Raw genomic sequence first — 16,659 nt, 5'->3', positions numbered from 1 at the left:
AGTGATATTTTAAACATGTAATTAATATAAAAAATTTAATTAATATAATGCCTGTGTCATTCATGGTAAGGGTTCCCCTAATTCTGGGAAAGTTTTTCCGTTTCTTTTTGCGCTATACACAACTCAGTGCTGACTTGACATGAGTTTTACACATGCTATATTAAAGTATTATAAAAGCAGTAATTGCTGCAGTGCTCCATACTAATCTCTTTGTGGAACTTTCTGCAACTCCTTGCCTTCTTGTCACTTAGTCGGAGAGCCCAGCGATGAAGAAGGCCGTGTCCCTTCTTTCTCTCACGACGCCCACCAGTAATCGGAAGCGGCGGCGTCTGCGTGACACTCTGGCCCAACTCGCTAAAGAGACTGAGATCTCGCCCTTCCCCCCTCGTAAGAGGCCCTCGGCAGAGCACTCGCTCTCTATGGGCTCACTGCTGGACATCTCCAACACTCCAGACACATGCAAGGCCTTGGCAGGTGAGATGGAGAGAGCAACTTGCTTAAAATCTTACCTCTGGATTGAAGTACTGCAGCTCCACAAGTTCATCAGGTCCAGCACCCCTGCTAAGGGTTTGAGATGGAGCCATGCAGGAGTATGAGATGATTATAGTTTAGGTTGAGTCTACCTAGTGATTGCTTGACTTCGCTGTCCCTGTAGGAGGTTCAGGATTACTCGGTAGGGGTTCTAGGCTGAGTGCAAGTGTGTGAGCAAGGGAGGGATAAAGCTGTTATTACTTAAATGTTTCAGATTTATTTGTATTGATTTACTTACAGTAATGTTTGTCAGTAATGTTTAATCTCTCCAATCTTCGACTCGTCTTTACATATAATGTTTTCCCATTTAACCCTCATAGATGAGCCTAAATCCAGAGTGCCATCTTCACTTCCTAGGGGGGGAAAAAAACAATGCTGCACTGCTGACAGTGTACTTCACTATATGTATATTTAATTAGAATATCGATGTCTCATTAATTAAATGTAAATATAAAGCATGTCATAAATGACGTATTTACGCACGCTTCGTTTACATGTGCTTGTTTATTTGAGGGACATAAAGTAGAACGTGTGATCTTTAAAAAATTAGATGTGGATTTTTGCCTTTGAAAACATAAATATAGAAATTGGAATAGTATTCACACAGTGAAATTCATTCTGACAGCCCAAGAGAAGCAGTGTAGGCTCAGGGTGAGCGTGTGAGGCTGGTCTATTGTTACAGAGCGTAGCGTGGAAGGCAGGCATAGACCGAGGAAGCCTGTGAAGAGAAGGAGTGTGAGGGAGAAGCAGAGGAGGAGTAGGACAGGCAGAGAATGGCCTTTTCCCTGTACCAGCACCCCGCAGCGAGTCACAGAGCAGGACGCGCACCCTGAGCGCACGCACTTGGATCTCTCACTCAGCTCGTCTCCAGAGTCAGGAGGTGTGTGTAGAAAGCATTCAGGTTCATCAGGTGAAGTCAGCCTAACCTAGGTAGGAAAACTAGTGAACCAAAAGAGGCATTTTTACAAATTAAATTTAGATCTAGCTGATCATAGCTCTTAGGCCACATATGTTTGGTACACCACAAAATTTGATAGTTACGTTTGAGTATTCGGTAGAGGTCAACCCGTAGTGGATTTTATCGTCACTGATAACTAAGTGGTAGTACCTGCCGATAACCGATTAATTGACCTGATGATTTTTAAAATTGATACCGAATGAAAACATAACACTCCAAGTGAAATATTGCTGAAGTTTATTACAACAATAAACAGTAATGACTGTACCATGGAAATGTACTGTACTTTTAAAATAAATGAATAAATATATATATATATATATATATATATATATATATATATATATATATATATATATATATATATATATATATATATATATATATATATATATATATATATATATATATATATATATATTTTAATACATATTAAATTAAATAAAAGATATACTTCCAAACTGAACACTCGAAATGAAGTAATAAAAAAAGGCACTTCAAATAACACAACAAAATTTGTCAGTGATAGTTTTTAACTTCACCTCTAGAGGCCGCTTTCATACTGCATAAAGAAAGCGGACCCTTCTCAGCCACTTCTGTGACATACACAACCGGGAGAAACTACCTGTGGATTTTTGCAGATAAGAGTTCCAGCAATCAGTTATCTGTGCCGATTTAATCGGCAAAACTGATCAGTTGACTTCTAATGTTCGGTTTAACTCAATGGTACCTGCAGACACCCAGCATTACAGACCCGTGAAAAGCGTTACGTTTTGAATTCTTTAATGGGGGGGGAAGGTTTGCTTGATGTAGCGAAATACGCGTAGCAATTACATTCATTCATTGCTATGGCTTTGACTGTTCTACCTCCTTTAGTGAATGAAATTGCATCAATTCAACCTGAAATATATATTTGAGGAGAATTCAAGGCGAGGGGAAATTATGTCGGGAGAGATTATCTTAATGCTCACATGTGTCTGCCCATGCATTTCAGAGAACTCCAAACCTTCCAAAAGCTCCACACCTGTCCTGCCCAAGCAGTCGGCAAGATGGCAAGTGTCCAAGGAACTTTACCAGACTGAGAGCAACTACGTGGATATCCTGGCTACAGTCCTCCAGGTCTCTCCCTCTCTCTCCCTCTCTCTCTCTCTCTCTCTCTCTCTCTCTCTCTCTCTCTCTCTCTCTCTCTCTCTCTCTCTCTCTCTCTCTCTCCCCCTCTCTCTCTCTCTCTCTCTCTCTCTCTCTGTCTGTCTCTGTGTGTCTCTGTATGTGTGTCTCTTTCTCACTCAAACACATACACTGGCAATCCACAGTGCCTGTCTGTGGCCTTATCAGGCTGTACCAGTGCTCTAAACCAGTGGGGGAGAAAATGAATTAGATTTGTGTTACAGTGGGCAGCAGAGCTTACTCTACATCCAAACACCTGTGTCCCTTAGAGCCTTAAACACACACACATGCACAGGAGCACACTCATAGGAACACACATTAACAAACACAGTATGTAGGGATAAGCTGCCATGACATCATCAGATCCACCCCTGTCTGTCTGTGACCATCGGTTCAAATATCACAACTAAATTAAAACGTAAACAACAGACACTCGCATACTTTGATTAAGCCTCAGTGTTTTGTGTTTAGGTATGAGCCTTCTGTGTCTGCTCTTTCAGCTTTTCAAGTATCCACTGGAGAAAGAAGGGCAGGTCGGCGGCCCCATCCTGGCTCAAGAAGAGATTAAAACCATCTTTGGCAGCATCCCAGACATTTATGAAGTGCACACCAGGATAAAGGTGGGCGTTCAGTTGTTTGAACCTGTGATTGAGAGTGTAAGACCAGTGATTCATCCAGAACAGCTATTAATGCTGACGTATGTCTTCTGGACAGGCTGACCTGGAAGAGCTGGTTATGAACTGGTCAGACGACAAGAGTGTCGGTGACATCATTCTGAAATATGTGAGCGTGACTGAAATTTGATCTACATGTGTTGTCACTTCTATGATGCCATCGGTCTGGTCCATTTGTAACACCTCACCTTTTACCTCAACTTTATCTTGTCAGTCTGGAGAGCTGGTGAAAGCTTACCCACCTTTTGTCAACTTCTTTGAAATGAGCAAGGAGACAATCGTGAGGTGTGAGAAGCAGAAGCCCAGGTTTCACGCATTCCTAAAGGTATAAGGGGGTGTGTGTGTGTGCAGGGTATCTGCAGTGTTATTTACATCGAGAACTAAGACTGGAAAAACTTGTCCTTGACCTTTTGTCCACAATACACTAAATGATAACTAAATAATTCACTTTTCAAACATAAAGCTAATTTCCTCATCAAATAAAAAAAAAAGGGATTTAAATGTCAGAACTCGTAGACAAAACTGTAACTGTACCCCACCCTCACTCAGTTTTGTGCAAATTAATTCAGAAGTGCTCGGGCACACACCATACTAGTTTAGTAACATTAGCAATCTTTTCAACTACAGTGAGGTGTGTGTGTGTGTGTGATGAAATGTCTTATCTGCAAGGATAAATTCCTCTTTGTAGTATCTGTCTTGCTAGGCTAATATAATAGCTATAACTAGTATACCTTCTGACCAAGTAATTGATTATTTAAAATGTCATTTTAGTTTATTTATTTATTTATTTTTAAATGCATGTGCTTACTAGTGTTTTATTAATAATTAAGCAGATATCTCTTCAGTAGATCTGCTCATTAGAATATTAAATGCACCCACTTCCTTTCTCCTCAGTGCTTGCTTTGTTTATTGATTTACTGATTGACTCATTAATTAATTGAATGTAATGCTCCAGGGGCCCTCCCCACTTTAATACTTAAGTTGAAATGATCTTTTGTTGACTTATTTATTTATTCATTTATTTAAATAATTTGGTGCCAGGTTTTATTTGCATTCCCATACCATCCTTTTGATATTTAGCATTTGTGTAACCCTAATGTTGTAACAATTCTAGCAAATTTCTCTTACAAGTCTATTATAGTAGCATTAAAAAGTCTTTCAATTGAGTTTGCTGGTAACATTAGACCCCAAGTCTAGTATGTGTCTGCAATTAAAGAGAGAACAGTAAGGCCACCCTGAATGCCTTGTTTTCCGCGTTTCCCTCCAAACCTTTGTCTAGATCAATCAGGCTAAACCTGAGTGTGGGCGGCAGACGCTGGTGGAGCTGATGATACGTCCTGTTCAGAGACTGCCTAGCGTGGCTCTCTTACTCAATGGTGAGTCATAAACACACACACATTCAGTGATCATATATGCTTCTATCAGTAACTGGTTGCCTAGCCGTCTTGGATTATTATCTGTTCCTTGTGTGTTTAACGGTTTTGATGAGACACGGATATTTTGAATAGTTTAAATATCTACATATTCTAGACTCGTCTAATCTCATGTAATTATGGAAATTCGTCCCCATAACCTTTCTTTTTCATTTGCCACACTGTACTATTTCAGATATTAAAAAGCATACCTCTGATGATAATCCTGATAAAGTCACTCTGGAAAAGGCCATAGAGTCCCTCAAAGAAGTTATGACGTGAGTTAAATTATTTAACAACTCTAAGATAATATTTTCATGACTTGCGTTCGTCCTCATTCTTTAATGGTCTAAAACCCATGTCCTAAATCGTTTTGCCGTTCCACCCAGTCATATAAATGAAGACAAGAGAAAGACGGAAGGCCAGAAGCAGATCTTTGATGTGGTTTACGAAGTGGATGGCTGCCCTGTAAGTTGGTTGTGTGTTTACTCACCCGAGTTCTATTCGTAGTGATCCGCTAATCTCTAAATAACAGTGCCAGCGCATCGCGCCTATCTTCCACTCAGTCAAGCTTGCATCACTATTTATTTCACTTAATTAAGCAGCGCGCTCCCTTTTATGTTCTTCTTTTTCCAGTCAGGATTTGTAAAAGCTTTGCATCTTGTGCAGGCAGTGTGATAATCTTGCTCCTTTCTTCTATTGAGGCCTGTGCAAAATATATGAATGTCGATTTGTTTCGGGGGTCTATCAGAGAGAATGTGAATCATTAAAAAGATGTCGTGAGGAAGCAAGTCTGTGCTTGCTTTCGTTTCGATATTCATAAAAAAAATTTTTTTTAAATGCCTTTGCAGGAGCTTGATGTTGCTGCTAGAATTGTGTGTGGGTGTGTGTTTTGCAGGCCAATCTTTTGTCTTCTCATCGGAGTCTGGTGCACAGAGTGGAGACCATTGCTCTAGGAGACAAGCCCTGCGACCGCGGTGAACATGTCACTCTCTTTCTCTTCAGCGACTGCCTGGAGGCATGTTAACTCTTGTACTCATTAAGAAATCTATCTTTATTTCGCCTCTGTGAAGTTGTTATATAATTTACATGATGAAATCGCATTTTCCCCTCATGTAGAAATATTTTTAGAATTACTAGACAAGGAAAATCTTGGCCGTTGTTTTACAGACTATAATGCACACGTTAACAATCTTTCATTTTTATCTGCGTTTCGTAGCCTGTGCTTCCGTTGGCAGCTTTCTGATGGATATTCTTTTCGATGACTTGTTAACCAGCAGATTGCTTTTTAACTCCCAACCTGCTGATTTTCTTTTTTTTCTCCACCCACACACATCCATTACATCCACACGATATCCTTTAAGTTTACTGACCTCTTTAGCAGTGCTCTATTGAGTCAGCTCCTCCTCTCCCTCCACCTCTAACACCCATTCCACACACTCTGCTTTCTCCTATCCCAATTACATACATTTCATGAGAGGGGGGGGAGGGTGCCTAATTAACACGCATGCAGTCTGTGCTTGCTGACTCCCCATTTCCTGATTAGCATGAGTTTGTGTTTGATTGGTGGGGTTAGGTGGGGGGAGGTTTGTGTCTACTTTGGCTGTCCTGTTTGCGCAGCTTTAGGTCTAGCCTGTTAATGAGAGAAGGGAGCTTTGGGGTTCCATCTGCTCAATTATTCATTGATGAATTCCTCTCTATTCATATCTGTTGCTTGAGATCACACCGCATCCCTTACTCGAGCCCCATGCTGTAGGATTAAAGGGTACCTAATGAGCCTGGGCGTTTAGCTTCTGAACAGCACCGATCAATGAATCACACAAATGTGCACCCACTGTATTGAGTCTGGACTTAAGCCTATGCAGGAGGTAATTTATTGCTTGTGTGTGTGCATCCCCAGATTGCCAGAAAGAGGCATAAGGTGATCAGCACCTTTAAGAGTCCTCTGGGGCAAACACGGCCACCTGCTCAGCTCAAGCACATCACCCTCATGCCCCTGTCTCAGATCCGTAGGGTGCTGGACCTGCGTGACACTGAGGGTAACTTCACAGTCCACGTTATAGCGATAGAACACACAGCTCTACAATACACACATGTATTTTCATTTTTAGAAATCTTTCAATTCAATGCGCAACACTTCAGAGTAAATTTTGGGTAACAACCTTTTCCAGTTATTTGTTTACATTATTGTGGAAACTCTCCAAGGATTGGAGCATGCCTCTTTAATTGTATGTCTGCAAAATACCTTTGAAAAGAAGCTGTTACAAAAAAGTGTGTCCTCACTCTTAAAAGCAAAGATGGAATTGCTGTGCTTGTGTAACACTTAACAAGCAGAATACTTTTGACAGAGCTGATTGATGGCAAAGAAGGATGAACAACTTGGTCTCCAGAGCTTTGGACAATCATGAAGGATGTTCAGAAAATATTCATTTATAACTCCAGCTTTTCAAATTAACAAGTAATATCAGTAACTGACTAAACTGTGTACGCCTTTAAATTTCCTGAGACTGTACTGTAGTTTACATTAGAGATTGTGTCAAACCAGTAACAATCACTATAAATATTCTTTCTAATTATAGATTTAGCCTTCATTTTGAAATAGTGGGGTCACCTGGAGATCTGATCGTGCTTACATTTGAGAGCAGAAATTTTAAATCAGAATGCTCTTTATAATATTGCATGAAGTCCTGCCAATGGCACACTTGCTTAGTGGAAAAACTGTGGTTTCTTTAGCTGCCCCAGTCTCTGTAAACAGGAGTAAAAAAATAAATGATGTGGCCCACGACCATCTAACCAATCAAGACACACAATCCAAATCAATTCAGCAATCTTCCCTTCATGCACTAGACAGCTCATGTATGTTTTTATGGTGTGGCTTCAGAGGAAACTTGACCAACTTTATCTGTTCACCGAATCAATCCATGCTTGTGTTTGTGTGTGATGCATTCTGGGTGTACAGACTGTCAGAACGCCTTTGCCCTAGTTGTCCGGCCTCCTACCGAGCAGGAGAACCTCCTCTTCAGTTTCCAACTCACTGCTGACGACACGCTCAAGTCGACCTGGCTCAAGACTCTGTGCCGTCAAGTGGCAAACACCATCTGCAGGGCTGACGCGGTGAGTGTTCTACCCCCTCGAATCTTTCTTGGCTCCTTTCATCTGGAGGCCGACAAGGCCTCTAGCATTATTATTTATTTTATTATGCCTCACTTTGTTTTATTACGGTAACAAATTAGGTGGCATGTGCAGCCCTTTTTGGTGGCAGTTAATCCTATTAGATTGTCCAGCGTGGTTAGGCTAGAAGACAGATTAATGTAATTAGAAGTGGAATTGTGCTTGAACTTTACACCTCAGAGGCAGATGGCTTTATCTCCGTTCTACAGCACCACAGGTCTCTTGCTCTGACGCATGAGTGCAGGCCCAGACCTGCCAAACAGCATGGGTAATTGGCTCCAGCCAGACAGATGTATATATTTGCCTTTATAATTAAAGAACAAGTAGCACTAAGCCCTGCAGGTGAACGTCTGTCTTGCCAGCCTACAGGCACAGGGTCCACCACAAGGTGGCGATGCACACCTCCTTTCAGTGTTTCTATCGCTCTCTGTAGACCAAGATGTCTCACTCATTGCATTTCGCCTGCAGAATGACTTTTTATATTTTATTCTATTTTAAAACAGGAAGACCTAATTCAGTGCACTGATCCTGACACCCTTCAAGTGAGCACGAAGGACATGGACAGCACACTGAGTCGAGCCTCCAGGGCCATAAAAAAGACATCAAAGAAGGTAGGGGTGGGAACAGCGCTGTGGATGTTGTATGTATTGTGCTCACTCACACACATGATGTTCACTTAATGGCGTGATTATTTTTCTGTAGCAGATTCTCTGTTGCGATTTATCCAATCACATGTGTTTTATGTAAAGTGTTTAAATGAAGGCAATTCAGAGACTGGCTACAGGGCTAAAGACATTACACTTCTTAATTTAGCATTTAATTTACTGCCTCTGGTCCGATTATTGAACTGACTGCATCACTTGTTTTTTAAAAAAAAAAAAAAAAAAAAAAAAAACAGTAGGTGACAAAAGCAGAATGTTTAAAGACATAGACAGAGAAGTATGTGTGTGTTCTCCCTATTTCAGTGGAGAGGTGCCTCTCATGTTCAAAGCTACTCCATAGTGGTAACGTGAAGCACTTTTACAAAACAACCACATTCTCATTTAATGGCATGTGCTAATCATTAATGATTACGAATTAAAAGGTAGCTGGTGTCATGGTTATGTTGGTTAGCTTATCTGTAAACTTGTAAACAAGTTCATTTTATGTAACTGGACCAAAGCTTAGTTGTATAATGGCTGAATATGTATTATTATTATTATTATTATTATTATTATTATTAATTTTTATTTATTTATTTTATTTATTTATTTATTTAATTAATTAATTAATTTTTTTGTTTGTTTGTTTCCAGGCTCTAATATGAAATGTACTGAATGGGTGCAGTAATGATTGCATTCATTTGCAGGTTACTAGGGCGTTCTCTTTCACCAAAACCCCAAAGCGTGTGATCCAGAGAGCTTTCATGGCCAGCAGTACACCAGATGACAAGAGCCCTGGCATAGGCCTCGATCATATGAGTCGAATGAGTAGCAGCTCCACACTTGCTGTGAGTCTCTGTTTCTCTCTTTTGGTCATTATCTGTCTCTTTTAGTGTCATATTAATTATATTAAAAGATGAGTGTTTCATTCAAGCAAATAATTAACCATATGATCGATTGATTGTGAAACAGATCTAATCAAATATTGGGAAAGCTGGATTGCTCAGACACGTTTTCATTAAACTTATTATTAATTATTAAATATTATCAAATGCTTGGTTGTACTAGTAATCTCTAACCATGTTACAGGAGATATACTTCCTTACATAATCCAGTTCCAGTGCAAATCCAACAAGGCTGATCCAGATAATCGAGTAAAATGTGGAGCAGGTGTGTTGGATTACGGCTGGGACAGAATTCTGTAAGAAAGTAGATCTCTAGGTACATACATGGGTTTTTGATCGCTGGCTTATATCAGTATTGCAAACAAGCCTGGAGAAGGTGATAAGCATGAAGAATTAATCTGTTTTCAAAAATGTATGCGCTGTGTTGGTAAGATTTCAGTGCTGTTGCACAGGTTGCACTGTGTTGTGGGCGTTGTGATTTAGCGATTATGGACAAAATTCGTTTTGGCCAGAGGCCTGCAATCTCGGATCAATTATACACAAATCCCAACAGTGTCAGAGGTTTACCTTCAGTTAAAATGAACTAATTAATAATTAAATTAGGCTTGGATGGAAGTATGGATGGTCACCTAATAATAAAATAAAAAAATAAATAAATAAAAAAAGGAAGGTGTCTACAGGGAAATATTAGTTTATTATTTAGACCTTTAGCCGTCACCTTAATGCTGCCTTACTAGCAGTTAAATGAGTTCAGAGCAAGTGTACTTGATCAAATTTATTAGCTATTGCATAATGGAATAAACAAATGGTTTGAAGGCTGAAACGGTTTGTTGGCTGTTTTTACTAAGCGCTGCAATTAGTGTGCTCAGATAACAGACGATTTTTTCGGGTTCAGGAGCATGCAGGCATGTGGAAACACTGACGAAACTGAGCAAAATAAAATCCACCATAAAACTGTTATATAACTCTACTGCTTACCAGCAGTCACTTTGCTGTTACGTGGATCGAGAGAAAATAGACACTAGCCAGACTCCAATATCTTTTACGTGTGATGCAAAAACAGGTTGTAAATACAATGTACAACATTAGAAACTTTGTTAAAAGAGGATGATATTAACATACTCGTTATCTGTATTAATGTACTTAACTAGCTGACTAGTTCGGCATACTTTATTACATTTTTTTTTTTTTTTTAGATTCCATGCTTTAAGCCTAGTCAATTAGTTTCACCCAAGACATGAGGCGGGGCAGTGCATCCCGGATCCAGGTTTTTTTTGTTGTTGTTGGGTGGTTGGTTTTTTTTTTTTTTTTTTTTTTTTTTGTTGTTGTTGTTAATAAATACCCCCCCAAAAACCCCTGTCTAACTAGAGGTCTGAACTCCCTTTAAGAAGATAATCAGGTTCTTTAGTGTCTTTATAATACCGTCTCAGATGTATCTGTTTGTATTACCAAGATGTTTCATCTGATGAATACATCTGTTCTATTATGGAGATGTCTTGCTCTACATTATCAGGAAAATGTCATCTTGCAGAGTGCACAAAGGGTTATTATCTAAAATCAAGCACCTTTGGTAGACATTTGCTCTCCAATTAGCTGCAGCTCAAAAGCAGCTAGAATGCAGAGACACTATGGTTGTAAATTAATGTAATGATTTCAATTAAGTTCTTGATATCTCAATGTTTTATATATGAGTCTAGGGGAAGGTTGTGCATTATAGACTCAAATAACACCTAATTATACTGCTAGATACTGTGCCTATGATGTGCCTTATAATATATGTAAACATGCTAGTAAACCCTTCACATTTAAATACACTGGGAAAAGCATGCATTTAGAATGCTCGCAGATCGCAATGAAAATGTTAGTATTTAATTGCATATTGCAACCATGCACTTTGCAACAATGTACTGTGCAGCAATAGGCTGATGGAGACGTTTTATTCAGTTGTTTGTTAATGGTATTTTCAGGTGTCATTTATACAACTACCACTGCCAAGTTGGCAGGAGAATAAATTCTATCCTGCATGCGTACCTCACATGGTAAAGTAGCACTTCAGAAAGAATGTAAAGGACATTGCATCTGGTCTGAAACTAATGAAGCCAATGTTCTACTTGTTCCATTTCACTGCTTCGGTGTTTTCATTTGCATGGTCGTTGTAGCCATTTATCCTGTAGGGTCCTTCTGGCTTTCATTGTTTTGTTTTTCATTTTCCACATCTTTTCCAGCGTAATTAAAAGGATAATGTTGCCTTTCATTCTAAATATTTTGAGTTTGTTTTTGTTTTGTTTGAATTTATGTTTCAGGCTAAATACTTTGCCAGACCTTATTTCTTTCAACAGCTAGACTGCAAACATTTGGACACTCTGTTTAAAGAACAAGTTGCCACTTGTAATGTACTAGGCTAATGTGTGTGTGTGTGTGTGTGTGTGTGTGTGTGTGTGTGTGTGTGTGTGTACACTCATGCCGGAGTGCAGATGGCTCGTTCAGCCTCCACGTTCAGTCTGAGTGGTTGTAGTAAAAATGCTGTAGTGCAGCGCTCCAATTCTCTGGACAATGCGCCTCGGCCCAGGGTGTCAGTGTGTGTACGCAGCCCATGCTGCCCGGAGAACACTAACCAGCCTGCTCCTGCAGAGTCCCATCTCAAAGTGCCAACGCAACAAGCATGCCCGGCCGCTCTGCAGGGCACGAGGCCATGCCGGGAGCTTGTGGTTTCCTTGGAGCAGTGCCGAGCCATTGGCTCCCCCCCCAGAGAGACTCTACTCTAGGTGTCCATATGATGTGAGCACAGCACACTTCTGGCTCCCTCATTCACTAATGTTTAACCTTTGGGGGAAGTGGTTGCACTTACTAACTCCCTGTGTAAGAGATGCACAGTTCCAGTCCTGGAGAGTTGCATTTGGTGATTTCCTTGTTCACAGACACCTAGTTGCATTATTAGCATATTTATTTGGTGTTGGAGCAGGAAAATCGCTGGGCTTCTGCTGACTAGGATTGTAGTTGTGCATCTTGCTGTAGGTGTGTTTTGGTTGTTGGGGTAAATTCGGGTATTAGTAGAGTCCAGGAGCTGGTAGCACCAGCTGGGAGTAAACGTAATTGTAGCTCAAGTGGCTTGGGAATTACTAGTTTATGCACCACAAAACAACCAAAACCCCACTTAATTACTATTATGCAAATAATGGCAGTTGTTATATCGGGTTATGTTGGGCATTTTGCGTCATCTTGTATTCAAGTACTCAAACACAGAATAGAATAATTCATCATGAAACCCTAAAAAGATTAAAATATCAGTTAAACAGGGTCATAATACAATTTGCGAAATTCTCAGGTGGGCTTGTATATAATCATAAGCCGAGGTACTGACACGTTTTTGAAACAGCTAGATTAAAACATTAGGACCGTGAAGTCTAAAGTGGTTGAAAAGGTTTGCATGACTAGCTTATAAATGATTTGTGCTAAACACCAGTTGACTGAGAATGCAGTGAGCTGTAGTGAAAACACAAACTTGAAATGTTTGAAATGTAAATTTGGTGTAAAGGTGAGTTTTTGATTATTAAAAAAAGTCGTAACTTGCAACCACTTTTAGCTGCTAATTAGTTCATAAACATTGATAGTTGCTAAGCAAGCCTGTAGTGTGGGACTTAAGAGCTTATGAAACCCTACACTCAGATGAGTTTTGTTAATTAATGGGAGTTTTGCGTTAAATCTACGTCTGGGCTAGCTGATTGCAAATACTCTGACCGTCCATGTTGCTTTTGTGATACATAATAAATGGTCTGATTCATTAGAAAGGAATTCTGCAATTCAATTGCATGAATTGCATGGGGGAGCCACTCTCCAATCTTTTATTTTTCATATGGATGGATTACTGACTGATGTATTGCATCCAAAACCCTAGTGCAGCATGCCAATCATGACGCATCAGCTTTTCATGCAAGTGGATTTTGATTTGCCATTGATCATCTCTCAGGGCACGCATGGACGCACAGTGCCAACTTAGGTTTCATTAACTCTCTTGGGTGTCATAAGCTCCACTGAAGTGTAAGTGTGGGTGATGGGTTCAGACTGGTTATAGCAACAGGCAGAGTAAGGGGAATAAATTGGGTTCATGGTCTTGATTAACCTCTCTTTCACTCACTTTTCCATGTGGGATTGCAGGAAAGAATGCCGCATTAATTCTTAGTGTGAGCGTACCAATCAATCAGTTCGTCATCATAAGAAGCTAATACATAATTTGATACTTATTGGTCATTCATAAATCTGAAAACGTTGGTTGGTTAGTGTGTTTATTTAGCAAATTAAAACTTCTGAATATGCTCATCAATAAGTTTATGATGTGGTGGTCTGGGAGAACCTATCAGATGTCACTGTGGCTGAATTCTGGCAAACAGCAAAGAATGGTGAAAAGGTTTGACCAAAATTGGGTTTTCCCCCTGTAATATACTTTGTCACACCATTTTAACATGATGAATATAAACTTAAATATATAGGGTGTATAAAATATTGTAACACTAAATACTAGGCGATTAGGTTGTAACTTGGTAGTAGTACTGTAAAGAAAAAAAAAATATTGCCAGTAGATCTTAACATTTATTTTTAATCTTGCATTTCCTAGACTTTCTGCAAAAATCACAGTAAGTAGGTAGCCAGTTTAACAAATGCAGCTAGGGCTATATGCTAATATAATTAAAGGCAGGGATAAAATGGACCTAGTTTTCATGTTAATTTTTCTTATTTATTATCTGTTAATCAGTGGAAATCTAAGTGCAGTTTTCTTTCTCCCTTTTCACTTTTGGGCATAACTAGACTTTAAAATACTAAAGCTGTACTCGTGTACTGGTATGTCCTAAAGAGTAACATATTTCAACGGTTAAAATAGAAATTGCCAGTTTCACCATGTGAAGGGTTTTCTCAGGTCACCATACATTCAGTTGTAACACCATGTCATTCACTAACAGTGTTCATTGCTGTCCTTCCTTAAGGCTTGATATTGACTGTCATGTCGTGTGAACGCCCCCCACCCCACCCGTGTATATGTAATATTTCTACATGGAAGAGCTAAAACACAAACATATTTGTCAAGAAATATTATTACATATTGTGAAGTTTGCGTGTCACAGATAGCATACATATTCCCTTGTATGCTAAATCCTCAGGGTAAAATGGCTGAAACTCTTCTCTTGAATCTCTGTAATGGAAATGGTATGAAATGGTCACTTCCTCTGGGAGTTTACTGCTTTTCCTCCACCCCCAAAGTATGGTACTTAGAGTTAATTGGACATGACTAGTGAAGAATACTCCCTGAACATCTCTGGGACACGTTCCTTTCAGCTTCACAATATGGTTCTTTGTAACAAGCCGCACCAGATGTCTGACTTCCTGAAGAATTCATACATCCAGAAACTTGCTGATGCTAAACAATGTGCCGTTCTTTTTCTCACTCCATATGCATCTTCTGTCTCATTTATTCCAGGCTGTGCACTCACCATCGATGGTCAATCTGTCGTCTGCGTTTGAGAGGAAGTACCACACATTTAGCCGGTCAACCACTCACCTGATCTGATGTGTTTCCCAGCTCTGACTAAACAACACTAAAGAACTTCTACACAGTGGTACAGTGCAGTTCAAAGCACTGCTCTCTGACATCAAAATGAAGGATTCTTCTTGTAATTTGTGTTTTTTCCTGTGTTAATGTCATATCTTTTGGGCACTTTCATCTAATAGTTAATAACTGACATTTTCAGGCTATGTTTTTTTATTTTATTATTATTATTTTTTTTAGATAATAGATTTTCACATTATTAACCAATTAAAGTATTTAGCGTTATATGGGGAAGCCTATCTCAGCCGCTTAAGTTTCCAGCTTTTATAAAGCTACAAAATTGAGTACTTTTAATATAAATGCGATGCAATTAGAGAAATGATGGTAAGTCATTGTAGTAAAACCATTGCTCAAGTTTCATATATTGTAAGAGTATTTTCTTTTTTTAAATGGACTAGATCGTTTGTTTAGAACGGGCAAAAAAGTCGTGCTGCATACAGTGTGCATATTTATTCTCTAGAATAAATCGATTATATAAATATATATATAGTATGTCAATCCGATCACTTTTCCTTTGTTTGTATTTATGTGTAAATATGGTCCTTTTTTCATTTGTGGTAGTGTCATTTCTATGATTTGTGTTTTTACTTTTTAACTGTCACTGTATTGGCCTTTCAAAACCTGTACAAACAGTTACCCATGTTTCATACAAACTCCCCTTTTTCCTTTTCTTACTGTATTGAAGTTACATGTTTTTGTAAATGGTCTGTATTGATTTTTGGGAATTGCTTTTGTTTGACACTATTCATTTACTCATTTCCAATAAAAGACGGAAGTAGCTGATGAATGAGCGCCAGTTCTGGGATTGGAAACAGCATTTAACAGACAGCTGTCAATGTTTAGTGCGACTATTTTTCCTGAACAGCTCGTCTCACAAACCTTTTAGAACATCAAGCTGTCTAAAGCTCTACAATCTTATATGCAAAGGGCCAGTGTGGGTGCAGGTTTTCATTCCAACCAAGCAGAAGCCATACCTGATTCCACCTGTTTAATCAGTTGATCTTGGATTTCAATAAATTCAGGTGTGGCTTCTGCTTGGTTGGAATGAAAACCTCCACCCACACCGGCCCTTTCCGCAAAAGATTGGACACCCCTGCACTACAGCATGTTTATCAGGGGTCATCATGTATACCTGGTGGACTGAGAGCCAGATGCAGACCCAGCGAATGTATTTCTGCAGATTGAAGCAAGCAAAATACTGTAGCAGAACTGATAAATGTTTGCTAAAACTGCCCGTATTTCATGAACCACTGTGGCCTCTGTAGCAGATCACTTGAATTTATGTCAATGATTGATCTGAAGAGAAAGGGAAGAGGTTTCACAGACTTTCATAGAATTGTTTTCTTTGTGATGAACTGGCAGGTGACAATGTTTGAAGATGATTGGTTAGAGAAGTATGCATTTATTCTCCACTTCAATTTCAAAACGTATGTTTCATTTGTTCAGAGACCATGGCTCTATAGTTGTTTTTCAATGATTAGCTCACTGCTTGTTGTCATTAGGCCACGTAGTAAAGATGATCATGTGACCTATTTTAATCTGCTTTACATTGTTGCATTACAAGCAAGTCTCTAATATATCAGGGAATAGTTGTTGCAGGA

General features: G+C 39.3%; 1 protein-coding gene across 6 annotated transcripts in view; it reads left to right on the top strand.

Moving 5' to 3' along the window:
- ect2 (epithelial cell transforming 2) overlaps positions 1-16,659 on the top strand; it is a 31,657-nt gene that overhangs the window by 14,265 nt on the left and 733 nt on the right. For 3 of the 6 annotated variants that reach the window (XM_017478845.3, XM_017478843.3, XM_017478844.3), the window contains 16 exons: positions 252-474; positions 1,214-1,411; positions 2,484-2,608; positions 3,157-3,276; positions 3,371-3,439; positions 3,545-3,655; positions 4,610-4,706; positions 4,939-5,020; positions 5,132-5,210; positions 5,641-5,760; positions 6,643-6,781; positions 7,702-7,856; positions 8,417-8,524; positions 9,262-9,402; positions 11,934-12,237; positions 14,930-16,659. The exon at positions 14,930-16,659 is cut by the window's right edge and continues 733 nt beyond it. In XM_017478845.3, the coding sequence (XP_017334334.2) occupies positions 252-474; positions 1,214-1,411; positions 2,484-2,608; positions 3,157-3,276; positions 3,371-3,439; positions 3,545-3,655; positions 4,610-4,706; positions 4,939-5,020; positions 5,132-5,210; positions 5,641-5,760; positions 6,643-6,781; positions 7,702-7,856; positions 8,417-8,524; positions 9,262-9,402; positions 11,934-12,224 (2,058 nt within the window). In that variant the 3' untranslated portion in view covers positions 12,225-12,237; positions 14,930-16,659. The remainder of the gene's footprint in view (positions 1-251; positions 475-1,213; positions 1,412-2,483; positions 2,609-3,156; positions 3,277-3,370; positions 3,440-3,544; positions 3,656-4,609; positions 4,707-4,938; positions 5,021-5,131; positions 5,211-5,640; positions 5,761-6,642; positions 6,782-7,701; positions 7,857-8,416; positions 8,525-9,261; positions 9,403-11,933; positions 12,238-14,929) is intronic. The other 3 variants (XM_017478849.3, XM_017478854.3, XM_017478853.3) reach the window with 3 other exon arrangements.

Source organism: Ictalurus punctatus, chromosome 10 (genome assembly GCF_001660625.3).
Source record: "Ictalurus punctatus breed USDA103 chromosome 10, Coco_2.0, whole genome shotgun sequence".
In the NCBI taxonomy this organism is placed as follows: domain Eukaryota; kingdom Metazoa; phylum Chordata; class Actinopteri; order Siluriformes; family Ictaluridae; genus Ictalurus; species Ictalurus punctatus.
This window is presented reverse-complemented; position numbering and strand designations above follow the sequence as displayed.